At 42.6% G+C, this 26,895-nt stretch overlaps 2 protein-coding genes across 4 annotated transcripts in view; one reads left to right on the top strand and one right to left on the bottom strand.

Moving 5' to 3' along the window:
* Window positions 1–8,269, bottom strand: part of LOC146205443 (uncharacterized) — a 40,494-nt gene extending 32,225 nt beyond the window's left edge. Inside the window, exons 1-2 of the mRNA XM_084590121.1 lie at window positions 8,119–8,269; window positions 1,629–1,782 (exon numbers count right to left, since the gene is read on the bottom strand). Of these exons, the coding sequence (XP_084446247.1) occupies window positions 1,629–1,754 (126 nt within the window). The 5' untranslated portion in view covers window positions 1,755–1,782; window positions 8,119–8,269. The remainder of the gene's footprint in view (window positions 1–1,628; window positions 1,783–8,118) is intronic.
* A 326-nt stretch (window positions 8,270–8,595) lies between these two features.
* LOC146205444 (UDP-N-acetylglucosamine transporter SLC35D4 homolog) overlaps window positions 8,596–26,895 on the top strand; it is a 33,330-nt gene continuing 15,030 nt past the window's right edge. For 2 of the 3 annotated variants that reach the window (XM_084590123.1, XM_084590122.1), the window contains exons 1-6: window positions 8,596–9,068; window positions 9,332–9,378; window positions 10,310–10,390; window positions 20,007–20,088; window positions 24,057–24,134; window positions 26,587–26,676. In XM_084590123.1, coding sequence (XP_084446249.1) covers window positions 8,994–9,068; window positions 9,332–9,378; window positions 10,310–10,390; window positions 20,007–20,088; window positions 24,057–24,134; window positions 26,587–26,676 — 453 coding nt within the window. In that variant the 5' untranslated portion in view covers window positions 8,596–8,993. The remainder of the gene's footprint in view (window positions 9,069–9,331; window positions 9,379–10,309; window positions 10,391–20,006; window positions 20,089–24,056; window positions 24,135–26,586; window positions 26,677–26,895) is intronic. The other variant, XM_084590124.1, reaches the window with a different exon arrangement.

Consider the following 26,895-nt stretch of genomic DNA (forward strand, 5'->3'; position numbering starts at 1 on the left):
CATCACCACCCCCTGTCAAAGGGGCATGGCCCACGATAGGGCCGTCCGTGGCCACTGCAGGTAGCTCCCCGCTGGGCTGGGTCGAGGGTTTAGGCAGGACACTCACCTGGGGTCCCTGGTCGGGCGCCAAGTCGGCAGCTCCATCCCCGTGTATGAGCGGTAACCCCCTTGCCTGCTGCGGTGCCCGAGCGGCGTCTCGCCGAAGTGTCCTCACCTCCTCCTCCGCCGCGCATAGCCTGGCACTGAGCGCCTCCAACCGCACACACAGCTTGCAAGTAAACGAGACCGCTGCATTGGCTGTCTGAAGATCCTCAAAGTCGCTCTCGTCGAGGTAGACCCATCTCTGGCAGCCGTCGCATTGCACCATCTGTGCGTCCGTGCGCTCTCGCCTCTGAGTTTCGCGCCATCACCGCGCGGGACAACAGGAGAGCCGGTGGAATGAGAGGGACCTGGAACAGGTCCGGGATGAGGGAGTACTGTTGCTGCGCCGAACCTGAGCTAGCCTAGGCCTACATCACTTTTCCCTGCATAGCCGTGCATCCTCCACGATATCACGACAATTCAGCATTTAACGCCGTCTCGCACAAACGTAGCAGGGAGCCTGCACAGCTCGGTCACCCCGTCACACACATTCCAAACTCCCGCACAGGCTATCGTAGCAGACGATCGCAGCGTGCGTTCCACGAGCGAGCTAAGCTAGCGAACTGCTCTTTACAAAAGTTAACGCCATCTAGTGAAAGAGACAGAAACTGTGCGCCGCGGCCATGTTTTGTTCAGTCCGCCCGAGCCTCCCATCGAGTACACTGCCAACGTGCGCCTTCGTGGAACCCGTGCTTGCACCGCAAGGTGCATTGGAATGCTCACAAGCGATTGTTTAATTTTTTAACATCACAGCAGTCGCTGCTAGCACCAAGCTCTATTCGGAATGATGCCAGCACGTTGCTGCGTGCCCTTCTGCAGCAAGCGCACCGTCGTAGATGCGCTCGGAAACAAGGTATATACGTGTATGCGACCGCTCGTTTGCAATCCTAATCGGCTTTACAAGTGTCACTTGTATCATGTAAAGCATTACTGCACGTCCCTCTGACTGGGAGCTAGCTCGCAGAACGTGCTATCACCTAAAACAGCAAGGTTGTTTTGCGTGCTATGGAGCCTTGTTAACTTGAAGGATAAGCCTATGCTTCGATGGAGGACACGGGAGAAGGAGCAATGCATGTATACCGATCGAACGCCATAGTTCAAATACGTTCTTTGAAACCTTTTATACGCAGGATGCATTTACCATTGTGTACTTGATTTAAGACAAGGGCATGATTACCGAAACTACTTTTCACAGTCGTACGGAATTGTAGTGCTTGGTGCAGAGAGCAATACGGCTGTCTAGTGCGCCCGAGGTGCGTGTTTCACGCTGCAAAAGCGGCTGCCAAACCCGCGGCGTCCAGTAAAGCAGGAGAAGATGACAACCCACTAGTGTGTTGCAATATGCTCACGTCCAGCCCGTTTCGAAAGACGTTATCACGTGATAATGCATGCGAAGTCCGGTCCGCATCCAGAGCGCGCAGCTCAGGTTTGCATTCTGTGCCTTCATACCTGCTAGTGCGGCCGATAAAATAACGAAGTTTGCTCACTTTCGAGTCGCCCGATGGTTCGCTAGTTGACAGCCATCTGAATTTCAGTTGATTTGATTTCTTGTTTATTCCCTCTGTCAGATAGCAGACATTTGAAGCCTTAACCTCATATGAAAGTGCTGTCATGGGAAGCTTCGGAGGAAGAAGAATTCGGCTGAAACGAAAAGAAATGTGAAAAGTCAACTCACATTACTTCGAAGTGTCAGTGCTTGGTGCAACTGGCTGTGTTCATAAAATCATAGTGGGTGGAAAAGCGCGAAAAGACGAAAGACAAGAAGAGACGCACAACAGACGAGCGCTGACGAGCGCAGTTGCGAGTCAGCAATCGTCTGTTGTGCGTCTCTTCTTGTGTTTCATCTTTTCGCGCTTTTCCACCCACTATGCAATTGTACAAACTCGCCCAACTGTCCATCCTACTTCATAAAGTCAGATTTATATTATATAATACTGTTATAAAACATTAGGGGGACACTTAAGCTCCGCCGTTCTCTCTCTCTCTCTCTCTCACACACACGTTTTCTTCCCTTTTTGATTTTTTAGCTTTTATTTATTTTATATTTCGATTATTTGTTTGTTTATTTTATTTAATGTTTTATATTTTCATACACCAGTAATCAGGGTCAGCAACAATCACCTTTCCATTCGGAGCAATTTGAAACCTTTAAACACATTCTTCAATTATTTCAATTAATCAATTACACATTCTAAATGTGTAATGTGTTTTTCCTTCTGAGCATTTTGTCACGTTTAAACCCTCAATTTCACATTTTTTCCTTTTTTGTTGCTTTATTTCATCAATTCGCCAATTAATTACAAATATTTTATTATCTCATCATCGCCTATTGCACACTAATCAATCTTCACTGACTGGAAGCAGAAATTACCATGACACTTTTTTCTTTTTTTTTTACGCAGCCCCCGATATTTCCGAGACCCGTGCCAATAACTGCGTCGACGGCATTGGCAGGAAAGTGCTAAGCGCCATTCCGACTTACGTCAAATTACGCACGATTCTTTCATCATCATCATCATCATCATCATCATCATCATCATCATCATCAGCCTGATTATACCTACTGCAGGGCGAAGGCCTCTCCCATATTTCTCCACTTAACCCGGTTCTGTGCTAGCTGCATCCACTTGACCCCTGCGAACTTCTTAATCTCATCCGCCCACCTAACTTTCTGCCGCCCCCTGCTACGCTTTCCTTCCCTTGGAATCCAGTTTGTTACCCTCAGCGACCATCGGTTATCCTCTCTTCGCACTACATGTCCTGCCCATGTCCATTTCTTCTTCCTAATTTCTACTATAGAATGTCGGTAACTTGAGTTATTTCTCTGACCCACTCTGCACGCTTTCTATCTCTTAATATTACCCCTACCATTTTTCGTTCCATAGCCCTCTGGGTTGTCCTCAACTTAAGTAGAACTCTCTTGGTTAGCCTCCACGTTTCAGCCCCATAGGTTAGTACAGGCAAGATGCAACTGTTGTATACTTTCCTCTTGAGCGATACCGGTAAGCTGCTAGTCATAACCTGCGAGTGCTTGCCAAATGCGCTCCATCCCAATCTTATTCTTCTTGTTATTTCCTTTTCATGGTCCGGATCTGCGGTTACTACCTGTCCTAAGTAGATATATTCGCCTACTACTTCCAGTATTTCGCTACCTAATGTAAACTCCTGTTCCTTCCCGAGGCTGTTGAACATTACCTTAGTCTTCTGCATATTGATTTTCAAGCCTACCTTTCTACTTTTCCTGTCTAGGTCATCAATCATTATTTGCAGTTCATCTGCCGAGTTGCTTAGCGAGGCAATGTCATCAGCAAATCGCAGATTACTGAGGTATTCTCCATCTACCCTTATCCCTAACTGCTCCCATTCCAAGTCTCTGAATACTTCCTCTAAACAAGCTGTGAATAGTACTGGGGAGATTGTGTCTCCTTGCCTAACACCTTTCTTTATGGGAATTTTGTTGCTTTCTTTATGTAGAACTATAGTTGCTGTGCAGCCACTATATATATCTTCCAGCACTTTCACGTACGGCTCGTCTACCCCCTGATTTCGCAATGCCTGCATCACCGCCGAGGTTTCAACTGAATCAAATGCTTTTTCATAATCAATGAATGCTATGTATAAGGGCTGGTTATATTCCGAGCATTTTTATATCACCTGATTGATGGTATGGATATGATCGATAGTAGAGTACCGTTTCCGAAACCCTGCTTGATCCTTTGCTTGATTGCAGTCTAAGGTTGTCCTGATTCTATTAGCGATTACCTTAGTGAATACCGATTCTTTCATCTCAAAACAATTTGCATCCCCGCTCATTTCACCAACAAGTATTCCACTGGTAGCAGTGGGATGAGCGACGGTGATGCGCAAACCAAGCAAACTTGCGGTCGTCTCTCATAGTCGTTAAAGTAAATAGCAAAGGCACACAGACAAAAAAAATCTGCAAATTACAAAACTCTAGATACTGTACCTGGATACGGATGACGCTGCACGGATCGACGAGGGGCGCATGCACGACTCGTAGAGCAGTTTGTAACCTCTACGCCTCGGCTGTCAAAATACGCTTCTTGGCTCCGCTAACAGACACCGCCAGGGACAAAAGAGAGGTCCAAGCACAGCACACTAGGTTACAACATGAAAAGCGCGGACAGAACAGCGGGCGCTGACGGACGGGCACGAAGCGAACCAAAGCGAACGGATGGAGCGAACAAAATATGGCTGCCAGCGCGGGTATGCGCGGGATCAGCGTGCCGCTCATGGTTGCCAAACTTACTTTTCTAAACCTTCTATTACGTGCTGCCTTTATAATGGGGGCAGGGGATTGTGAATCCCCACACTCCTTCAAACTAGAGGGCTTCAACACTGCTGAACAGAATATCGAGCGACAGCTCTGTTGATATAAGACGCTAACATCTGTAGTGCCATCCTGTATTACGCATACGTCCGTTTGCACAGCGTATACACCGTCATCATAACAGTGCCCATCGCAGTAGTAAAATTATAAATTAGTCTAGAGGAAAGAAAAATGGTGGTATAGTATCTATCGCATTTCTGGATGGACACCTGAACCGCGCCGTAAATGGAGGGTGTGAAAGAGCTGCCATAGTGGAGGGCTTAGCACTGACATCACGTCAGCACCCGCATTTCGATGGAGAAACGCATCCATGTGCTGTGCAATGATTAAAATTCAATAACCCTACTGCACCTCACGCTCCCGCCTTCCCTTACGGCGCGGCGCGGTTCAGGTGTCCAGCCAGTAGTGCGACAGATACTGTGCCTTTCCTATATATAAATAAACCTACAATTTTGTGAAACAAAATGACGATGGTCAGCTAAATGTAGCGGCCGCTATCCGCAGTATGGCTGGCCCACCAAATCTGGTGCTTGCTCGCGCCACTGGTATGGTAGGCACCACCCTAAGAACGGCGTTCATATGGAGGTTCCCTTGACTACCCTCTCTACTCCACAGCAGTTATCGCGCGCGCGTGCGACGTACGTGACTAGACACCAGCTGTTGCTCTTTAGAAGTCAAATTGTGGTCATATGCTGAAGCTCGCCAGAGGGGGGTCATGATAGGAGTGGAGCTATCTCAAACTGTTTGTGCTCCTACCACTGGTAAATAATGAACACCATAAGCCTGTGACCTTAAAGATGAACTTGCGAGTTGTATCCTGTAGTGCTTGTTCTAGGGTCCTATTAATATTCTCGTCCTTTGCGCCTCGATGGTGTCTTGGCATCTAAATAAATTGTTACTAAGAATATATATACTGCTGTCATGATTGCTGTCTTACAGCCTGCATGATTATCTCAATGCCTTTGCGAAAGTTCTTCAGCCTTTTTTGTGTGTGTCAAGACACTCCTACAGATGTCCTTTATGTCCTTTATTTCCTTTTTAGGATCTCACTCTGCCTCGAGCCGTACGTCGGACATGCTAGCATTCTGTAGCGTACATCCGTCGTACAATTTTTCGACACTTGTAGTCCATATGGGGGTACGAGAAGCTTATTTTATTGCTTATTACCGTAATATTACTTTTTGATGCTGCGTCATTTCTCGCTTTATTAATGAGAAAGCATTACTTCGCTATGTTCACAGATTTGTCCGCAGAGCGCGTCCGCAGAACGTGTCCGCAGCAGTTAAGTAATTGAGAAGTGGTAGAGGTTAATGAGTGCATGGTGTCAATCGATAGCGGGTGGCGTAATGTTGTGTCCGAAAAAATAATTAGGCCAATAATTTAATTAGTTCATTAATTAGAGGCAAAAGTGTAAAAGTAAAGGCGAAAATGTTCTCATATTAGCCAATGGCTTGGCGCCACATTTGACTATCAAATACTAAAATAGTTAATTAAGTCAGTCAGTTAGGGTGACGTCACGCAACCGGAAGTAGAGCCGGAAAAAGGCATAGGAAGGGATTGGCTCGCAATTTGAAAGTACCAGACTAAAATGGGTAAACAAGAAGTGAATTAAGCAACTAGAAGCAACCAATAGCATCATCCGTGCTTTCGCATTACTCCAATGCAGATTCTGCAGTGCTCTTTTATACAAGGCGTCCCAGCTAACTTTAGCCAAGGGTTAAAAAAATACAGCACTTCAGGTAGGCCCAGGGAACCAGTCTGACAGCCATCTTGCGCATCACAGGATTTCTTTGTTTATATTTTCTAAATTGCAAAATTGGAGAGCACCTCCTGAAACCCTCATTTCATTTATTTGCAATAAAAAGCCTCATGTGTACTTTTTTTTTCTGAGCTCCAAAGATTGACCGATTGATTGTACTTTTATTTCCATAAGAAAAAGGGCGCCTTGCTTCTTGCCCCCGGCGCGCAAGCCTGGGAAAACTGGGAATAGTGATCCCCACGAGTGGGGCTAAATATAATAAGAAGCCTGAGAGGCCCTGCTGCGAAGCGCGGACCCTGCGATCCAGCGAAGCATCATCCATTTGGCGGAAGTGGCCGCAAGAAGCCAAGGGCCGCCTGCCGGCATCCGCGAAGTCCGGAGAAAGCTCGCGAAATACGAAAAAGATCACATGTACGCGCGCCACGATTGTGTTGCTCTCAGTCGTGGTTTCAGTGGACGAAATCAGCTGCGGCCGTGCCTCTACGGACCCGTTGAAGCGGCATGCCGATATGTCTGTGACGGTTTCTGCGCCCGCGTCAGCCAGTCTGTGCACATTACGGCGCAAGTTGTAGCAAGCGCGGAGAACTCGTCCGTCGTCGAGTCATGGCCGCAGCTGATTTCGTCCACTCAAAACAAATGTTGAGAGCAGCACAAATGTGCGTGCTAATGCGTTTGTCACGTCTTTTTTTTTTTTTTTTTTTTTTTTTTTGCGGGCTTTCATTAGAGTCCGGATGAGATACACGCGCACGAGGCTTTCTTTATCGTAAATAAATGGAATCAAGCTTTCTGAAGGTGCTAACCAACTTTTCAAATCACATTTATTGTCGAAGGGAAATATTTAGTAATTTAGAAAAATTAATTACTAATTTTCAAAACGAAAAAATGTCCCTGGAGTGCGCAAGACAGCTGACATACTGCATGCTGGGTTTCATATGTCCTAGCTCAAATGATTTATTTTCAACACTTGATTACAATTATATGGAACGCCCTGTATAGCAATATGTAACGTCTCATACATAGCGCGTTGCACAACTACATGCGCGTCGCAGAATGCTTCTGTCAGCTAAACTGCTGAATCCTCGCAGCTCAAATTTCGCACAGAAATGGAATTGCTCGGCAGTATTTTTATACCAGACTTGTTTAGAGCACTTGTCTGATTCAGTCAGAAGTCGGATTTTCGTATCGCATGCGGCGGCTGTCACACGCGGTGGTCACACGGCACTTCTCCAAGGTATTTACTGCAAAGGAGGTTTATTTCTCTCAAAGCCAAAAAGAAGCAGCGGCGCAGCTACACACCATGTACAAAGGAGATACGATGATGATGACGATTGATGATAACCGGCCCCTATTAGCGCCATCTGTCGACTAGCAAAATCAATTTAAATATATAAAACAGTTGAACTAAAGCGAGGCACTATGAAATAAATGGTACATTAGCCAGCAAATACTGCCCAACAAAACATGAGCGCACAACAAAAAGGGCAACGAAGTAAAAACACTGCATAACGAGGAAAGCAAAGTATGTGTATGTCGATGCGACTGTGTTATCTCAACCGTCCAGATTTTTAACATTCATTGTAATGTAAAATAAACCCTTTAAACTATAATATTCAAAACTATATTTGCGTCAAGGTCTCGAGCTACTGTCGTTAACATGTGGCTTGGCCGGTATCTCGGTAGATAAGCACGTGGCATGCTTCACAACAGAAGAAACACCTCCTTCGGACTATATACTTATTCTTCTACAGATCACATGCTACAGGCCAAAACGATAGTCAACGAGCGGGCCACTTTATTTACAGTACTGATGATACTTTCGCAGTTTTTAAACATATTATATACGACAATATAATTACATAGCGCTTACCTCGAGATGCACTTCCTACGTTTTTGCTAACGTGGGACGCATTCACAATCAATATTTACTCATCCCAGTCTGTTGTCTGCTCTACAGTGCAGACGTGAATAAAACGTTTCCCCGCCTATAATTAAGTATCCATTATGAAAATACGCGTCAGGTCGGCCAATCAAGACGGTGGCATGTCGCGGTGCGCCTGCGGGGGCGCGTCAAGGCGCGTGTTCGTGTGAGAGAGCGCACGGCGCACGCCGTGAAGGCAGTGAGCTGAGCCGGCGGCGTCCAGTGTGTGCTTTTCTGTCCGCGCGACAAAGTAGCGAGAGACGTCTGCACGTGCGCGAAAGCGAGAGCGAAAAGAGAAAATTTGCACGGGATGCCTAGGTGTTGTCGCCGCGTGTATCCCCAGTTTCTATTTTTCTGTCAGAGATGGCGCTCCCTGTGAGGAGCGCCTTTTTGTTTTTTGTTTTTTTTTTTCATTCTGGCCGGCGCACACCATGCTTCTGTTTCTGCACTGGCATTTAGCACGAAGCGGCGAAGCTTCCGCCATCGCCACGTATCTCAAAGGCACGTAACCCACCCTTCCACCGCTTCCGTCGCACTCGCCGGCCTCGTGTGCTCGTGCGACAAAAGTAGAAAGTAGGGTAGAGTGGTGAGGTGTTTCGATCAGCGTTCCTTGTAGAAAGTGGCCTCGGTAGCCGGAAAATGTACTTGCGTCTAGCCACCATGACTTGTTTCGGTTTTCTCGCCAGCGTGAGCGTGCCGCCGTCGTGCCGCTGCTGCGCGCAAAAATGATTTTGTCTGGCGTTTGTGCCTGACAGTTTTTGCACAGGTTCAAATGTTGAAACGTGCAAATTGCGCTCGTAGCGAGCGGAGGACGGGATGCACTTATGCTGCGCCAGAGCACTACATTCCTTGTTGCTTTCTACGTTGTCTTGTTTAGCTCGACGTTCATCACGAACAAGGTGAGAACTTTGATATCTCCGTAAGCATATGGTGTCTGTAGGTCATACGAGTGCGAGCATTGTGGTGTCGTTTGCTTTTATCGTCGCTAGGCTTTCATAGCTTATATGTAACTAGGATTTTTTTTAATGCATGCTTGTAATAGTTGTGTCTGCAGATAATTATTTATTAGGAAAGTTACGGCTGCTGTCGCGAGGAAGCTGTAATGTGCTGTTAAGGAATTTAAAAAAGTTTACCAGCCTGTTATTTGCTGATCTTTCTGCAGTATGTGCTTACCGTAGAGCGATTCGCCTACCCTGCGATTTTTCAGTGGTAAGCAATTTTTGTTCCGTTTTGTTTGTTTGTTTTGTTTTTGCTCTTCGGCTTCGCACGCTTGGGCTAGTTGCACTGTCTTGTTTCCGCGCGGAAGTGGTACGGAAGTTTGTGTAACGGGGCCTCCCGGGCCCGGTATTACCCAGATAAGGCAGACCACATGTGGGCGGCTGTTTTTAGCCAATCGAAAGGAAGTGGGCTAAAAATTTCCCGTGTTTGCGCATATGTAAACAAGCTTGACTCATGCACAAGGGCGCAAGGAGACTTGTGTACAGTGCTGGTATTACAGTTAAGTGCCATTACGGGCGTTCGCACTGTGCAGTAGCATATTTACGGTGGTAATAATATACCCAACGTGCGAAATGTTCTACTTTTGAACTCGCATATACAGTAGCTGCAGCAACGGTAAGGGAGTCTGTGTAAAACTGCCCGTGGATAAAAATAATAATAATAAAGATTTGAAATCCTGAAATAAGCAACGGAATAGGAATGATGTGTAGGACGTGCTGTCTATGCAGTTATTTGCGGGGAAGGTCCATTGCTTGAGGCTACTTACGAGTACTGGGCCGAATTGTGTAATGATCTAATTACATAGCCAGTCACAAGCACCAGTTTATTGGCCTTGCTCCTGTTAGTCAATATGTTCTCCAGTTAGGGACGACCAATAGTGGTAGGGCCAGTGAATCAGTTTGTGACTGGTTTTGTGATTAGATTGCTACGTAAATTAGCCCCTGGAATACAGTGTCAGCAAGTAGAACCATTATTTTGCATGAGATACATTTGCTGTTGTCCTTAGGCTGCATCTTTTCTTCAAGGTACCTGTTTCCCAAAAGTGTTTTCTTGTTCTGATTCTTATATTGACGAATTTTTGCGTAATGCTAAATTTTTTTCTGAGCTTTATATGTCATTGTCTCCGTGTGGTCATTCACAGCTGGCAGGTCCTCGTGGCAGCTGTCGGCTTTGTCATAACTGCTAGCTGTTGCAAGTGGAAATGGCACATGCAATGTCTGATGTAAGTAGTGTATGTGCGCTGGCTGTTCTTCAAGCCGTGGATCAGTTGGACAAATTGTGTATTTTTTAAATTGCAGGTGTACTGAAATTGTTGGCAGTAATCACATTTTACATTGTTCATCACATCAGCTGTGATAATGGAAAATGCAATAGCAAATGGGAGTTGTACTCACTGTTGTGCCTTAGCTTACACGATATAATTAAAAATACAGTGGCAAGTGGGAGTTGTTGGATTCACCATTGCACCTTAGTTTAATGACCTTGTATAGCCAAGTGTGAGTTTACAGGATTGACCTGAGCTAAAGGGGCTGTATTTTCATGGCATTGAAATACAAAAGTGCCTGTGGGCTGAGGTTTTGGTGTGTGCCAGAACATCATGTGATCAAATTAATCTGGGGAACCACACTTCAGCAGGCCACATAGCTATGGTGTAGCTTCTGCACTCAGCTATAAGCGTGAGCTGCCTGTGCAAATCTGATAAAAATAAATTTAGGACGAGCAGTTTGAATATTGAGAAGGAAATGCGAGAGCATATGCTTTTTCGACTCCACTTAGGTAGTAACGAGGAGCACATGAAAGACTTTCATTATATTGGGGTCTTTTGTCTCTCCCACCTCTCTCCCTTACAAGAAGAGAGGGGAGATTTCTCTCTCTCCTTTTTGCCACCTGTCAGCTATAACTGGTGACAGAGGCTTCATAGATGTGGTGGACAGTTTTTATCTTCATGGCACTACTGGTGCTTTTGCATTAAACATTATATTTTAACTAGTCTGCTAGCAAGGTACTCACTGCAATGGATTAGTGACAGCAGCATTTGGCTGGTGACCCAAAAGTCGTGGAATTGGGTACCAGCCATGGCTGGCACTCTTGAGTGGAGTCGAAATGCAAAAATTTATCTAGGCTATGCCAGGGCTTGTTAAAAAATCTCGGGTTGTCTAAATTAACCTGAAGCCCTCCAATATGGCATTCTTTACAGCCCATGTTCTGCTTTAGCATGTTAAACCATACATGCTACCAGGAGGCAGGAGAGTTATAGCATATGTGGACTAAATAGTATTTTATTAGTGTGTACAGAGCATTAGGCTGAAGAGTTTTGGGATCGTTGTTTATTTTCCTATAGGTACTAGTGCTCACAAAATAAAGCGGAGCACGAGTTCGGGGAAAAAGCGGTCTCCTTCGTCCAGGCTGCCGATGAGGCGAACACAAAAAGTCGAGCTGAACATCCGTGTGACCCACACGCATCCAAGCTATGCATGTGCGCATCCGCTTGCAAGGTGCGCCGCGAAACGAAATTTTGTTCGTTCTTGTGCTCAGTTTTATTTTGAGGGCACTAGTACATTATGAATAAATACTATATGAGCATAAACCAGCCAGCATATGCAGGTTTGTAAATATGAACTTTAGTAGTGCCACTTATACTTGGCAACAACTAGCCAATAAGATTCTGTGATTATGTTCTACAAGGAATGAGAAAACAACAAAGAATGCAAAGGCAGTAAAGGTAAATGGAAGTATAATTGAGCAGATTTGTGCATGCAGGCATTATAGCATGACAAGAGCAATGGCAAACTGGTGGTTGTCTTGCACTTTAGTGCATTTTTATTTGAATACATCCTGCTCTTTAAGCCAAACAGCGGATTTTCTGGAAAAATGAAGGTTGTAAGCATTTTTAACAAGCATCGGAAAGGCGTTTCTTTTTGTGATCAATGAGCAGCTGCTCTATTGGAAGGGCCAAGTCCAGAAATTAACCTTTGGCTAAAGATGAGTGCCAAATTCCTGAAGCTTTTTTTTTTTTTCTTTTTCTTTAATGGGGGGGGGGGCTATAAATTGTGTTTGCAGACTGATTATGTGTTTGTTTCATTGCTGGGTTGAGACTGAGGAGGTTATAAAAAAAACTGCTAGAGTGGGAGTGGCACCCAAAAAGTGAAGCCGGCGTCAGCCATCTTGGGAGGGACAGAAACAGCTAAGGGCTGAAGGTTGGCTCCGTATCAAATGTTGCATATATGACGTGCTCAAACTGTATTGCATTTGTCTGAAAATTTTTACTCTTGTGTCGCATAGAAATATCAGCTTGCTACAAATTTTCTTCAAAGTGACATTTTTTATCATTTTAGCCCTATTCAGAGTTTGTGGCTGGGTGCTAAGCAATTAATGCTTTGGTAAACAAGATTAAAATTCTAGTGTTTCGCAAACTGTTTTGCCTGGTTGTTTTTCCCATGCAAACAAGCCTGGAAATAATGTGTAATGAACTACAAAGTTAAATTTATTTTCTCTATCTCTATTTAAAGTTCACTGTAAGTCCCTCCAAGTATTCCCTTTTTAGCATCTCTAAAGAGAATATTTCTCAGACTTCTGGAACTACTGAGAAAAGTTGGAAAAATATCTTCTAGTTCCTTAGATTAATAAACTAAAACATATATATTTTACATTAATTATTAAAATTTAGATTGTTAACAGTTCATCATCTATATTTCCAGATTATTTTGGCCAATTGTTATTAGAAGTGCACTGCCAGATCAACAAATGTTTCATTGAAATACTGTTGGGCAAAAAAAAAAATGGAAATTGAGTAGATTGTCTGAAATTGAGTCAATTCAGTCCTATAAATTGTAGAGGGCAAACTTGCTATCGATAGGATGCAATGGCATGTCTTGTATTTTCTATATTTAACAAATTAATTTAGTTGGGGGTGGAGTTTGTCGCAAGGAGGTCTTCCAATTAATACCCTGAAAAAATACCATAAGCCGAAAACAATTACCCTAACGCGGAAAGTGAGTCAAAGAACCATAAAAACCATTCCATTCAATCCCGCACCGTCTATGGACAAGAATGCTTTTTTAGGAAACGTAGCGCGAAAGAGACAAGGACGAAAAAGAAGGAAACACACACGAGCGCTTACTCACAACTGATTTTTTATTAGAAAAGCTAACAGAATATATAGGGTACAAAAAAAAATGATCAAATACATGAAATAAAGGAGGTGAATTGACAAAAATTGACAAAAATGTGGAAAAAAGGCAAGTCTGCAAAGATACACAAAAAACACGTGAAAAAACTACTTGACCACTGATTCAAGGTATGTAATCTCTACTTTTGTTAAGTTAATGGATGCTTCGCTAACACACTTATCCCCTCCTTTCATGATATGATATGCCTCTATAATTTCTCTTGTACGTTGACCGCGCGATGTGCCAAGAACGATAGTTTTATCGAAAATGGGGCGGCATTTACATTTCGTGCAATGTTTAGGCAAATTGTCTTGTGATGTTGGGGTTAAAGAATTTCTATGTTCGAAGAGCCGGACATTCAAACAACGGCCAGTCTGCCCTATGTAGTATTTTTCACAAGAAAGAGGAATTTTGTAAATTACCTGCGTTCTGCACTGTACATACTGAGATTTATGGTTAACATAGCAGCGATGCTCACTTTTTAACGCGTCTGCCTTTCTTCTTACCAAAGCACACACACCTGACAATTTCGTGGGAGCTGACATTACTGTGCCTACATCATACCGATTGGCGACATTCCGCAACCCATGTGAAAAACGGTGCATGTACGGCAGAACCACTGGTTTCTTTTTATTGCTGCAACACTTAGACTTTTTCTTGTCCTTTTCCTTCACCCAAAGCACGAGTTTATCACATCTGCTACTGATTAACGGAAGCAGATAACCAGAATCACTCAATCTATTGACTTGATCTAGAAAACTTTTACAAATTCTATGCTCGCAAGGTTTAATTAAAGCAGAGCTCAAACAAGACGAGACAATTGCATTTTTCACCACTTTTGAATGTCCGGAGCGAAAATGTAGTAAAGACTTAGATGATCTAGGGTGATAACCCCATGCACCATGTGATAACCCCATGCACCCATGCATGGAGCCAACCACCAACTGAAATAATCTTACAATTAGCTCCGCATAACTAGACATTTATGTAGGAGATTTATTAAATTATAATGACATTAACGCTTCGAACTGAGTAGGACCGTGAGTTGTATTTGTACACAATGAACACAGCAGTATAGCTTGGTGCACTAGTGTATTAAAAAATGTCAAAAGCTGCAATTTAATCAACTGCATTTTCTTTATGATGCTGTTGTGCAAATTGCAAATTAAATTGACGGTAACACAGACAACAAACATCGCTTGTTCCCAGCTTAAAACTGCATACTGTCAGGGGATCATAGAGCGCAATGGGAGCGTATATATGCATCGTAAAATAGCGCTCATTAATCAATGTGCTCACTAATTTTCGAGCCAGTTTACAATAGTATTATAGGCGCCATGCAAACATGCTTAATAAAGCTGCCTGTATCAGTATAATAGACGGGTTTATTTTTTGCAGCAGTATGTATTTCTTTTTATGAAGCATCATAAGCTGTGTTTTTCTTCTTGCGTCTTTTCGAAATACTGAATTCAATAGTTACTCCAGTTTGTTGCATGCATCATTGTTTCTCATGCTTTGAATTACTTTTTTTTTTTTTCATAATTTACTTGACTGTTCGTTTCTACACCTCAAGAAAGTGTATTAAAGAATATGAAGAAACACAAATTGCTGTGCATATTATTTTCTACTTTAGGCTGGGGCTAGGTATATTTTAAGCTTTAAAGGGAGCTTGTAAATCCAGCCGCATTGGGCCTTGCTAATCCTAAGGTCATGGGCTGGATTTTGTTCGAGGAAGCTACATACTGGGGCTGCTAAAAATGGAAAAAGAATGACTGTCTGGCCGAGTTAGACGGTCATTAGCTCTCTTTTACATGGCTTTTGCGCTGCTGAGCATTTGATTTTGGAATCTATTTATTGAAACCATTACAACGATGCATGACTAAGTCATGCATCGTTGAATTTTAATCAGAATTACTAATCAACAGAAGTTAGTACCTTAGTGTAGTGCACTGACATTAGTTTAGTGCAACTGGACTCGATATAAGCTAAGAAATAACATATGACTTGAAATTATAGCATGATCTCAAAATTAACCAAGTAGCAGTTGTTAATTATGTCGTGTCAGTGGTCCAGTGCTATTATACTTGGCATAAGCTATTCAAGGATGTAAGAGCTGAAGCTGTAATATAATTTCAAATTTTGTTCTAATTAAAGAATTAGCAGTAATTAATTATGACATGCAGGTAGTCTAGTGCAATTATACTTAGCATAAGCTAACCATATATTACTCGATATTGTATAATATCCAAAGTTGGATAGAATTTATTTACTTAATTCAAAATTAATCCAGTGCTATTATACTCGACATAAGCTACACAACTATATAACACTTGCATCGCTATGGCGTGACTCAAAGATTTTACATTAAGGTTGAGCTGTGACTTTTGCACTGAGTAGAGCTAAAAGCCCCCTAGTACTTGGATATCATCAAGATGTTTAAAAATCCAAAAGGTTCAAATCTATTAGGAGACGTCCAGTATGGCTAGCCTGATAGCCTACAGTATTGAACCAGGAATTAAAACTCTTTTTAAGCACTTGGAACACACTGGCAACATCTGCAAACAGCTCTCTTAAGTGCTTGTCAGTCCTTTTCTTGCCCCTCTCAAGATAGCCGCTGCAGGTTTCACCCGAGCCCATTGGCTGGTATAGGCGACTTCCACTCCAGTAGTTTTTTATAATCTCCTTGGTTGAGACCAGTAAGCTAACTTTTTAATTATTGGCTCAAGGAGGGAAGTACAACTTCAAAAGATGCGCATCATCTTGAAGAACATCTAGTGGTGATGTATTTGTATCGTAATAAATGGTATGCATAGCTTAATTTAATAGCCTTCAGAAAAAGGTATAACATTGCAAGCTGCTGGCTCATCTCCCACCCAGTACACACAATGCCCCAAATAGGAGATCACTTCGGAGAAAAGCGGATTACCGTATTCTTTGAGATACATCTTGGGATGCTGAAATGGCACCACTCTGACTGGAAAAGGTTTTTTTTATTATGTGAGTTATCATATATAAAAAAATCTCGTTTACATAAACGGTAGTTTGATGCAAACATTTCGGTCAGCTTTTTTTTTAACGATTTAAGACTTCGATATTGAAATTTTGTTCCTGGAGCCAATAATTAAATAGCATCTAATGTGTTGTTACTCATTAATAAAGTTAAAGAATAAATAAAATTTATTAAACTAGGTCACATGACTCGACAGTGTTCAGTTATATTCATGGGGCTAGCACACAGTGTTTTAAAACATTGGTTGCATATAGCTGGGATGTCCTGGAAGAAAACTGGATGCAGTGGCCTTGTGGTAGAGCATCCCCTTCGCATTCGGAAGGTTCCAGGTTCGATCCCTTGTGCCGCCAGGTACCCACCGGCTTTTCAGTGGGTACAAGATTTCCCCCAAGCTGGTGCTCGGCTCTTCTGGGGTGAAATGCTTGGGAAAGGGGTCATGGACCAAAAAGTTGAACTTCAAGGAGTATGGACACCTAGTTCTTGGTTGCATTTTTTGGTTTTTCTAATGATGTGTAGGACATTGTTATACATTGACCACCACTTGTTATTTGCCTACGATAGCTAAATAATTTACAATCAAATTTCTTTTCTAACCTGTTTTGGTTTCAACAGCCGAGCAATGGCTATGATGTCAAAGATAAGCGTAGGTCACATGAGGGATGAAAAAACTGTGATATCACTCCTTTTGTCATTTGGATTCATTACAATGCTGAAGCCAGCGTGCCTTAGGAACAGAAATCACAAGTAAACAAGCAGTGATAACATCACAAGCAAAGTTTGGTGTCTATACTCCTTTAATATTTGAGCCATCTGCTTGAAGTTGAGCTTCTGATAAACTGAATACATTTCAAAGCTTTATCACATCAATTTTCAAAGGAGCCTCCATGTATGCTCAGATGAACTCACTGCATAGCTGGAGAATGATTTCATTTCTTTTGCTAAATGAACTATATGCTAATTATGACTTTATTTTCTTAACGCACAGCAGCACTTCTGAGGATTGTAATGAATTCCAACTGTGCAATGAGAGCTGGCGCATTGGCTATGTTAGTTAATCATTTCGTTGTGAGGCTCAATTTTTTGCTTTCAACCACTGGCCTTTGGAGTGGAACCCTAAACCTCCCCTTCACGCTGTAGCAGAGGCTTTAGGAGTTGCTGTGCATGGCAAATTTCTTTTAGCTCGTAAGCTTTTTTTTTGTTTGCTCCCTGCACCTCAGGAGTCTATTTCACCTGAACATTTAGAAACAAAACAAATTCAGTTCCTTTTTCTGCATCCTGGGTTACCTTAAATGGATGCATTGCCCTTTACCTTATAGGGACATTGAAGGCAATTGTAAAGTGTATTTGTTGTTAGTAAAGCATTATAGCTGGGGCTTCTTTTCCACAACACTCAAACTCGCATTGTAGGCAATGACATTGAGAGCCGTAAATTTACTTTCATTTTCCATGTTCAGGTTTTGCTTTTGTCTTTCCTTTGGGATAAAAATGTACAAGCGGTAGCCGTATGAAGTTACCTTAATATTTGTCCAAGTAATCTTTAATGGTCTGTTTTGTTGAACAAAGTCTCATCTGATGTCACTTGCAGGAACTGCTTGGTGGTGGCAGTGCCTACCTTTTGTTTCTTGCTGTTTTCTAGCTGATAGGAGCTTCATTTTCCTTGAAAGCAGTGTCGATAAAGACACTGCTGATGAGGCACTGATAAACCAGCTTGAGTCTCCTCATTGCTGCTTTAATCTGGTTTTCTGATATGATCGGTTTGCCTTATAGTTAGGGGTCAGGTTTGCTGGTTCCTAGCTTTTAAAATTTTGGCAGGCTTTTTTTATATTTATCTCACAATGCTGGTCTTTTTTTCTTTTTTTTTTTTGGAGGGGGGGGTCAATAGCTTTTTATTTTTTATTTTTTTTTGTGTGTCATGTGTGGTGTGGTATCCCTGTAGTCAAAAGCCACTTAGTTTTTATTTTTGTTTTTTGCCCACCTGAGCATTCAGTCGTTAGTTACTGGTAAAGTGCTTATAGCTGTGCTTGTAGAAGGAAGTGCCCTCTCCAATAGAAAGTTATGTAAGTTAGCTGATCGAACTGTTAGAAAAAAATGCAAGTGGAATTGTCTGAAAGGTGGGTTGCTGTGTTATCGCTCAGTGTTTGTACTAGGGTGAGCAGAAGGGCAGTGCATCGCATGGTCTGCATGTTGACTTAAATGATGAAAAGCCATTTGGATATATGTCACTGTAACCAGGGCATGACACTTTATTGTGACACTTATGCATACACGCTGTCTTGCAAGCTGTTTGCCCATGGCGGCCGCTCTTCGATGGAGGCGAAAAGCAAGGTGCCCGTGTACTGTACGATGCCAGTGCATGTTAAAAGAACCTCAGATGGTCAGAATTTCCGGAGCCTTCTACTACAGAGTCTCTCATAGCCTTAGTCGCTTTGGGACATTAAACCTTATCTACTAAACCAAGCGAGCTGTTTGCAGCACTGTGGAAGGTAGAGCTTTGTCATCCAATAATGGTGCAGCAACACAGAAATAGTCCCTCATTTCAACAGTGAAGGCATATTTTTAAAACAAAATACAGCAATTGAAAACATAGTTTGGATAGGTATTTTTAAAGTATGCAAAGCTTTCCAGTCACTGGTGAAATCAGCAGACAAAGCTTGCACTGGCAGAACTTTGCAAAGGGCTGCTGCGAAGTAGTTAAGGACTGCCATTCTTCAGCAGGTCGTTGACTGTGCCAGCTGTGTTGCCTCTCAGTCATTTGTTGAATATACTAGTAAATACTAGTGCACTGCTTATGGCATATATAGATCCATCTGTCAAAATAGGGTGACGTGCGCATAGTAGCGTAATTACGTATTGAGCGATCAAGATTAGCTCTGGTTGCCGATAACTTCCACAGTGCTACAAGCTGCTTGTGAGAAGGAGTATACACGATTTTATAAAGGGGTGAAGGGCGCTGCCATATTGGGGAGCTGGGCTGCTCTTGTAGCACAGGAAAGTGTTGACGACTTCCCCCTTAACAGCCCAGTCAAACCGGTTTCTTCTAGTTTCGTAAAGTGGTCTATAGTTTCAAATGCTATTCCACGCAGAGAGCATTCTTAATCAAGTAACTGCATAAGCGAGTGATGAGAGTGAACAGCACTATGCTAAGAGGTGACGTTTGGGCATGAGGTAGAGTCTCCAGAGGCATGCTAAGTAGTGAAACAGTAACTCAGAGCACAGGACTGTTGCCTAAAGAGGTACTTAGTTCCTCTATGCCCCTGGTTTTATACTCTATATATGCGGAAAATTAGGGGCATGACAGAGTATATGACCTTGATTCCTTTGACTAAGTGCAACTTGTAATTGATAGCTAGAGCTGCAGCTTGCATGTCAAAGATACTGACCATTTTCGATTGTTTTTGTTAAAAGCAAGTTTCAAAAATTTTATTTGACATTCTTTTATTTTTTTTTTATTGAAACTGATTTGTCAATTCCTACTAATAATGAAGAAAGTGCCAAATCAATTTAATTTTTTCCCCCAGGTTTGCGTAGTGTGAGCAAAAAATGTTTGGTTTGCACTTCAGGATTGTGCGCATAGACAATGGGCTTAGGCTTCATTCTCATTCACCTTAGTGCTACTTATCCTACCAATCCCTATATAGTTCTTTTTTTTTTTTTTCCAGATTGACATTTCAGTACATATGGAAAACAATACCATATTATACACTCAGCATATATGCTGGTTCTCGGGCCCTTACTGTTCTTGTGAGTAGCAGCCTTGGATATCTTAGATTTTATAAAATTGCCATTTTTCACTATGACTTATCTGTCCAGTATTGTAAAGAAAAATGTTACAATTTTTTTACATAACTTGAGTGGTATTAACACAAAAATACATGAGCAGTAGCTATTATTTCAAAACATAACCTGGCAAATATTCTTTTTGAATCAGTACTTGCTGCTAATTAGATGCGTCGGTCGGTGTCTGATTGGTGCTTTTTTTTCTTGTTTTGTTAAAACGTAAGTTTTTCATCGGTTTCACTACACTTATTCTGCCTCACCTGCAATGCTTCTTAAGTCTGTGTGATGTTGTGCTACGTTCATTTACTAGTTTAAGGAAAACTTTGACATCAAAACTGTCAACTGTTCACAGTGTTGGTTTTGAGCTGTGATGTTGTAAGTACTGATCTGTTAGTTAATGAGCATATGATTTGACTCAAACTCAAACAAAGATTATTGCTGGGCCATCATGTAAATATGAAGGTGGAGGTTTTATTTTTTTGGTTCTGATAATTAAGTGTGTCTACTTTGGTGTCTCCCCTTCATGGATCACTGCCTTGTCGTGGCGGAGGGGCTTGCGAAACTCGATGAAGTCGTGAGCTCTGCTGTGTAGGGCCACCCAAGATAGACAGGTCACGGCAGAAAGTTCTGACAAATAGTGATTCACTGGAGAAGGTAATGGCAACCCACTCCAGTATTTCCTGCCAAGAAAACCCTATGGCCAGTCACAATACCATTAAAGGTATGGCGCTGGAAGATGAGCTCCCCAGGTTGGAAGGCGTCCCACATGTTACTGGGGATGAACAAAGGGCGATTCCTAGTAGCTCCAGGACGAATGAAGCGGCTGGGCTAAAGCCAAAAGGACGCTCAGTTGTGGATGTGTCGGGAAGCTACCGGAAAGTCCGGTGTTGCAAGGAGATATATCAAATAGCAACATGGAATGTAAGATCTATGACGCAAGGTAAACTGGATGTCGTCAAGCGAGAAATGGACAGATTGAACATTGATATCTTGGGTATCAGCGAGCTCAAGTGGACCGGAATGGGAGAATTTAACTCCAGCGACCATTATGTCTTTTATTGTGGGCACGAATCCAAGAGAAGGAATGGGGTCGCTCTCATAGTAAACAGAAGAATGGGCGAAGCAGTGCTAGGGTACAACCCCAAAAACGACCGAATGATTTCACTTCGAATCCAAGGTCACCCTTTCAACATAACAGTTATCCAAGTCTATGCACCGACCACTACTGCTGAAGAAGCTGACTTTGAGAGATTTTATGCGGACCTACAATGCCTTTTAGACCACACCCCATCATCAGACGTCGTTTTTCTCATAGGAGACTGGAATGCTAAGGTCGGGAGTGAAGAAATATCCGGAATTATAGGCAAGTTCGGTCTTGGCGAGCCAAATGAAGCTGGGCAGAGGCTAGTAGAGTTTTGTCAAGAAAACAACCTGACCATAGCGAATACTCATTTTCAACAGCACAAGAGGCGCCTGTACACATGGACTTCACCGGACGGTCTGTACAGGAATCAGATCGATTATATTATTTGCCGGCAGAGATGGAGAAGCGCTATACAAGCAGTAAAAACAAGGCCTGGGGCCGATTGTGGCACCGATCATCAGCTTCTTGTTGCTAAAATTAAGCTTCGATTGAGGAAAACGCAGAAAACTAGAAGGCCTTTCAGGTGTGATCTGGATCAAATTCCATTAGAATATGCTGTGGAAGTGAGAAATCGATTTCAAGAATTAGATCTAGAAGACAGAGAGCCCGAAGAGATGTGGACTGATGTTCGTGATATAATACAAGGAGTTGCTACTAAGGTAGTTCCAAAGCAAAAGAAATGCAAGAAAGCAAACTGGTTATCTGAAGAGGCTTTGCAAATAGCTGAGGAAAGGAGGATGGCAAAAATTATGGGGAAAGAGAAAGATACAAGGTTCTCGATGCGGATTTTCAGAAAATAGCAAGGAGAGATAAGAATGCCTTCCTGAACATACAGTGCCAAGCAGTTGAGGACAACAGCCAATTAAGGAACACAAGAGCTCTGTATAAGACAATCAAAGATATCAAAGGAAGCTTCTGTGCTAAGCTGTGCGTGATAAAGGACAAATGAGGCAAGGACCTTACTGAAACCTCAGAGATAAAGAAGAGGTGGCAGGAATACACAGAAGAACTGTACAAGAACGACCCGAATGTGCAAACCCAACATAAGACAGTTGTGATTACTGATCTCGAGCCGGGCATCCTGAAGAGTGAAGTTGAATGGGCCTTAGCCAGCCTTGCTAAGAACAAAGCTAGCGGAATTGATGGCATTCCAGCTGAGTTGCTTCAAAACCGCAACCATGACGCTGTTACATTCTGCATACATTATGTCAGAAGATTTGGACAACCCTGCAGTGGCCACAGGATTGGAGGAGGTCAGTTTACATCCCCATTCCAAAGAAAGGCAGTGCCAAACATCGTTCCAACTACCGCACGATCGCGCTTATTTTGCATGCCAGCAGGGTGATGTTGAAAATCCTCCAAGGTAGGCTGCAGCAGTATGTGGATCGGGAGCTTCCGGACGTGCAAGCTGGGTTTCGCAAGGGCAGAGGAACTAGAGACCAAATTGCCAACCTTAGCTGGATCATGGAAAAAGCAAGAAAGTTCCAGAAACCCACCTACTTCTGCTTTATTGATTATGCGAAAGCGTTTGACTGCGTAGATCACAGCAGATTGTGGCAAGCTCCCCAAAAGATGGGAGTTCCAATTCACCTCATCTGTCTCCTCAGGAACCTGTATGAAGGGCAAGAGGCCACAGTCAGAACTGGGCATGGTCTTACTGATTGGTTTCCGATCAAGAAAGGAGTGAGGCAAGGCTGCATACTGTCACCCTGCCTATTTAACCTATATGCAGAGTGCATCATGAAAAAGGCCGGTCTGGACGAGTCTTCAGCTGGAGTGAAGATTGCTGGAAAACGTATCAACAACCTTAGATATGCGGATGATACCACTTTAATGGCAGAAAGTGAAGTGGAACTCAAGAGACTTCTGATGCGCGTACAAGAAGAGAGTGAGAAGTTTGGGCTTAAACTGAACATTAAAAAGACAAAGATCATGGCGTCTTGCCCTATCAATTCCTGGACCATCAATGGACAAGAAGTGGAAGCTGTGACAGATTTTCTCTTCTTGGGTTCCAAGATTACCTCGGAAGGAGACTGCAGCCATGAAATTAGGAGACGCCTGCTTCTGGGAAAGAGAGCAATGGTTAGCCTTGACCGCTTAGTAAAGAGCAGAGACATTAGTCTGCCAACCAAGATCCGTATAACTCGTGCTATGGTCTTTCCAGTTGGGATGTATGGATGCGAGAGTTGTACTGTGAAAAAGGCTGACCGCCGAAGAATTGACGCATTTGAATTGTGGTGCTGGCGAAGACTCTTGAGAGTTCCTTGGACTACCAGAAGATCAAATCAGTCGATATTGTCGACCATAAACCCTGACTGCTCATTGAAGGGTCAAATTCTAAAGTTAAAGCTCAGCTACTTTGGTTATCTGATGAGAAGAGAGGAGTCGCTGGAGAAAGATTTGATGTTGGGAAAGGTTGAGGGTCGCCGGAGAAGGGGTAGGCAGCGAACGCGATGGTTAGATGGCATCCTCGAGGCACTGCAGATGAAGTTATGTGATGTTAGAAAGATAGTGAGAGACCGGAAAGCGTGGCGTGACATGGTCCATAGGGTCACGAAGAGTCGGACACGACTGAACGACTGAACTGAACTGACTTTGGTGTCTACTTTGGTGCATTGGAAGTACTGTTGGAATGTAAAGTATATCCTTCATATTTGCTATATGCTATAAAGTGGCTTGCATAGCTTTGTATAAATAGAGCACTTTCATTTGTGTCGAAGCCTGTTCTATTATTGAATGCATCCTATTCTTCTTTACTGTGTTTGATGTGCTTTTTTGTTGTTTATAGCCTTTGTCCATATTCTTGGGCATCCACAATTCCCTACTTCTTGTCCACTGTGGCTTGGATCTTGACTTTGGCAGACAGGTTAGATCATTACGTTCTTTGCTTTGCTCAGTGATCAGTTATGTTTAAATCTGAATTACCATATTTTAGCATTGAAGCAAAACGTAGCTTCTTGTACACATTTCCTACGCTTAGCAATAGTTATATATAGAAGATTTTTAGTTTTTATATTAAAGTTGGTTGACTTTTTTGTATATTTAAGTGCAGGTTTAGGTTTTCTTTTTGCAAATGGTATTTTTGATGAATGAATTACTGACTTTATTTTGGTGATTTAATGTGGCAATCTTGTGTCATTGAAAGACGTTTAGAGAGTTTGTCTCATCATTTTGGTCAGCATGAATGGTTTATTGTCAGTAATTACATGCAAATGGTAGTATATGAAGCCATGCTTGTACAAGGAATTTCTGTTGTCAAAAAAAAATTCACTAGATGCACTTAGGTCTGCCTACATGTATGAAGGAAAAAGCTTGCTCGCGTGACGTGCACCACTGCATGCACAGTAGCACCTGGAGGTACATATGTCGTCAGTTTGAATATCTGTTGCAGACCAGCCTCCAGCTTGACTAAAAGACATGTTAGATGTGAAGGGAAATGGTATGATACAACCTGGAACGCTGAGTCAAGAATGTTTGCGTCGCGATTTTGATATGAAAGAGGGAAAATCTGGTGCCACACGGAGGTCCATTATTAATGCCATATGAGCAAATGACTTGCTAGAGGTTATAGGGAGGGCAGGGCCCCTGCCACAAGGGTATCTGTTGCGCATGCTATTGTCCCACTGGTCCCTTCAGTGGCTAGACAACAGTTATTGTGACGCTATCTTTGTGGGTGCCACTGTGTGTTGACAACGGCAAACGGATTTTCCCATAAAGGGGTTTGTAAGGCTTTCGCCATAGAAAATGTGAGTGGAAGTTGGGTTCCAAGGACTAGGCTGACATGTTATCGTTTGGATGTCACACTGGTTTGAGCAAGAGGGTGATCTGTATATTGATGGGAGCGATGAAAATGCTACTTAGTCATTACAGGAATCAGAAAATTATACGTTTTCATGACACCCATGTAAGTTTTCATGTCACTGTCCTACATACTTAAAGCATACATGCTTAATAATCATACTTGCTGGTACTGATAAGCATGCTTCATTAACTACAGTGAATATTGTTAATTCAGCCTTCTGGGGTCCAAAACAATTGTTCGAATTATCAAAAAGTTCAAATTATCGAATGACCCCAAAACCTGCCAAAAACCATTTGCATCATAGTAGTAATTTTATCTAATGAATGCTTGGAATATGGATATTTATACATGTGACATTAAAATTAAGCGCAGTGACACCACCCTTGTGCCAAGCCAGAAAAGCTGCACCATTGTGATAAAATTTTGAAAACTTGCACCAAACTGCTCACTGCTCTTGAATCTGGCAGATCGAAGAGAGAAGGAAGCATGTGGATGCAAGAGAGAGAAAAGTGTTGGCATTAGAACAGCGTGATGCCATCCCAAATTAAAACTAAAAGACCAGTGACTCATAACACAGTGTCCAAAATGGCGTGCCTGACTGATGCACTCGCCTGATGGCAGTGGCAGGATTTTAAGTAAATTGAAGCTGAAACTATGCTGATTAGCTATATATATCGGCAATGGAGGTCTTCCAATTGCTGTTGCACTTGTCATAGGGCGCTATGCCTTAGGTGTGCGGGCACCGCTGCTTCAAGCAATTCAGGTCTGGAAGGTCTATTCAGACAATTGCTAGCTTTGTAGAACGCACCTTGACATGATCCCCCGTCCAAATTAACCGCTGCAAGCCAACCTATGTCCAAATTAATGAGACTTACATGGGCACCAGCCAAAGCCTCACTCCTACTACAGCTTTTCTAAATTTGCGAGCCAACAGGAGTCGATTTAACATTTTACTGTTAACTTTCCTAAGCGGATGATGACAATCAATGAGCAGTGCTTAGCAAGCAAGTACAAGAAGGTGGTGCTTCATTGTCTGAGTGTAATTTAGGAGAGAAATAGCTCAAATTGCATGCTGCACTGATCATTCAACAATACCACCATTTCACCAAGCCCCTGGCCTTCCTACGTAGTTAATATTGAACTTTGACTGTGCGGAACTTATACTCTGCGGTGCAGCCAGCTGGCTATGCCTTGTGTGCCAAGAACAGTGACCTTTTTCAGTTAAAACTGAAATTTGAAAACTAAATTCGGCATACTTTCATTAGTTCTTATTGGTTTAAAACTGTGTAAAATTCAACCCTTAGTTATGTAGCCCATGTCATTAAAAACTACATATGATTTTGCATAATGGCTTTTGTTAATGGCAAAAATGCTGACATTAGGCTCTTTCATTGCTTTGTTTGTCACGCCTTATATATGAACTGCATGTAACTTGATTTATTTCACCACAGTCTAGTGAGTGGAAGGTTGCTTGAGATTAAAAAAAAAACTAATAGTTCACATACTACTCTTACAGAGTGTTTTCTTCAGCACCAACCCCAAGGACATAGTAGCATTTACTTCAGTTGCCGTGAGCAGCATAATGCTTGTTACCACTGTTCCAAGAGTAAGTAAAAAGTTGGCCCTTCTTTGTTATGGCATCTTATAAACCATTACGTTCCATTGGGATTTAAAATTCCATGTATTGTCTTTCCTTATCATTGTGCTGTTATTTATTTTCGTGTTCAGGCTTGTCTGTTTTTATTTTACAAGCTTTCTTTTGGACAAACCACCTAATACCGTAACCGGTAAACTCTCAGCTTTCATTTCCTTATCATATGACTAG

This window comes from Amblyomma maculatum, chromosome 1, assembly GCF_055883805.1.
Source record: "Amblyomma maculatum isolate TAMU_Amacu chromosome 1, ASM5588380v1, whole genome shotgun sequence".
NCBI classification, from domain to species: Eukaryota; Metazoa; Arthropoda; class Arachnida; order Ixodida; family Ixodidae; genus Amblyomma; species Amblyomma maculatum.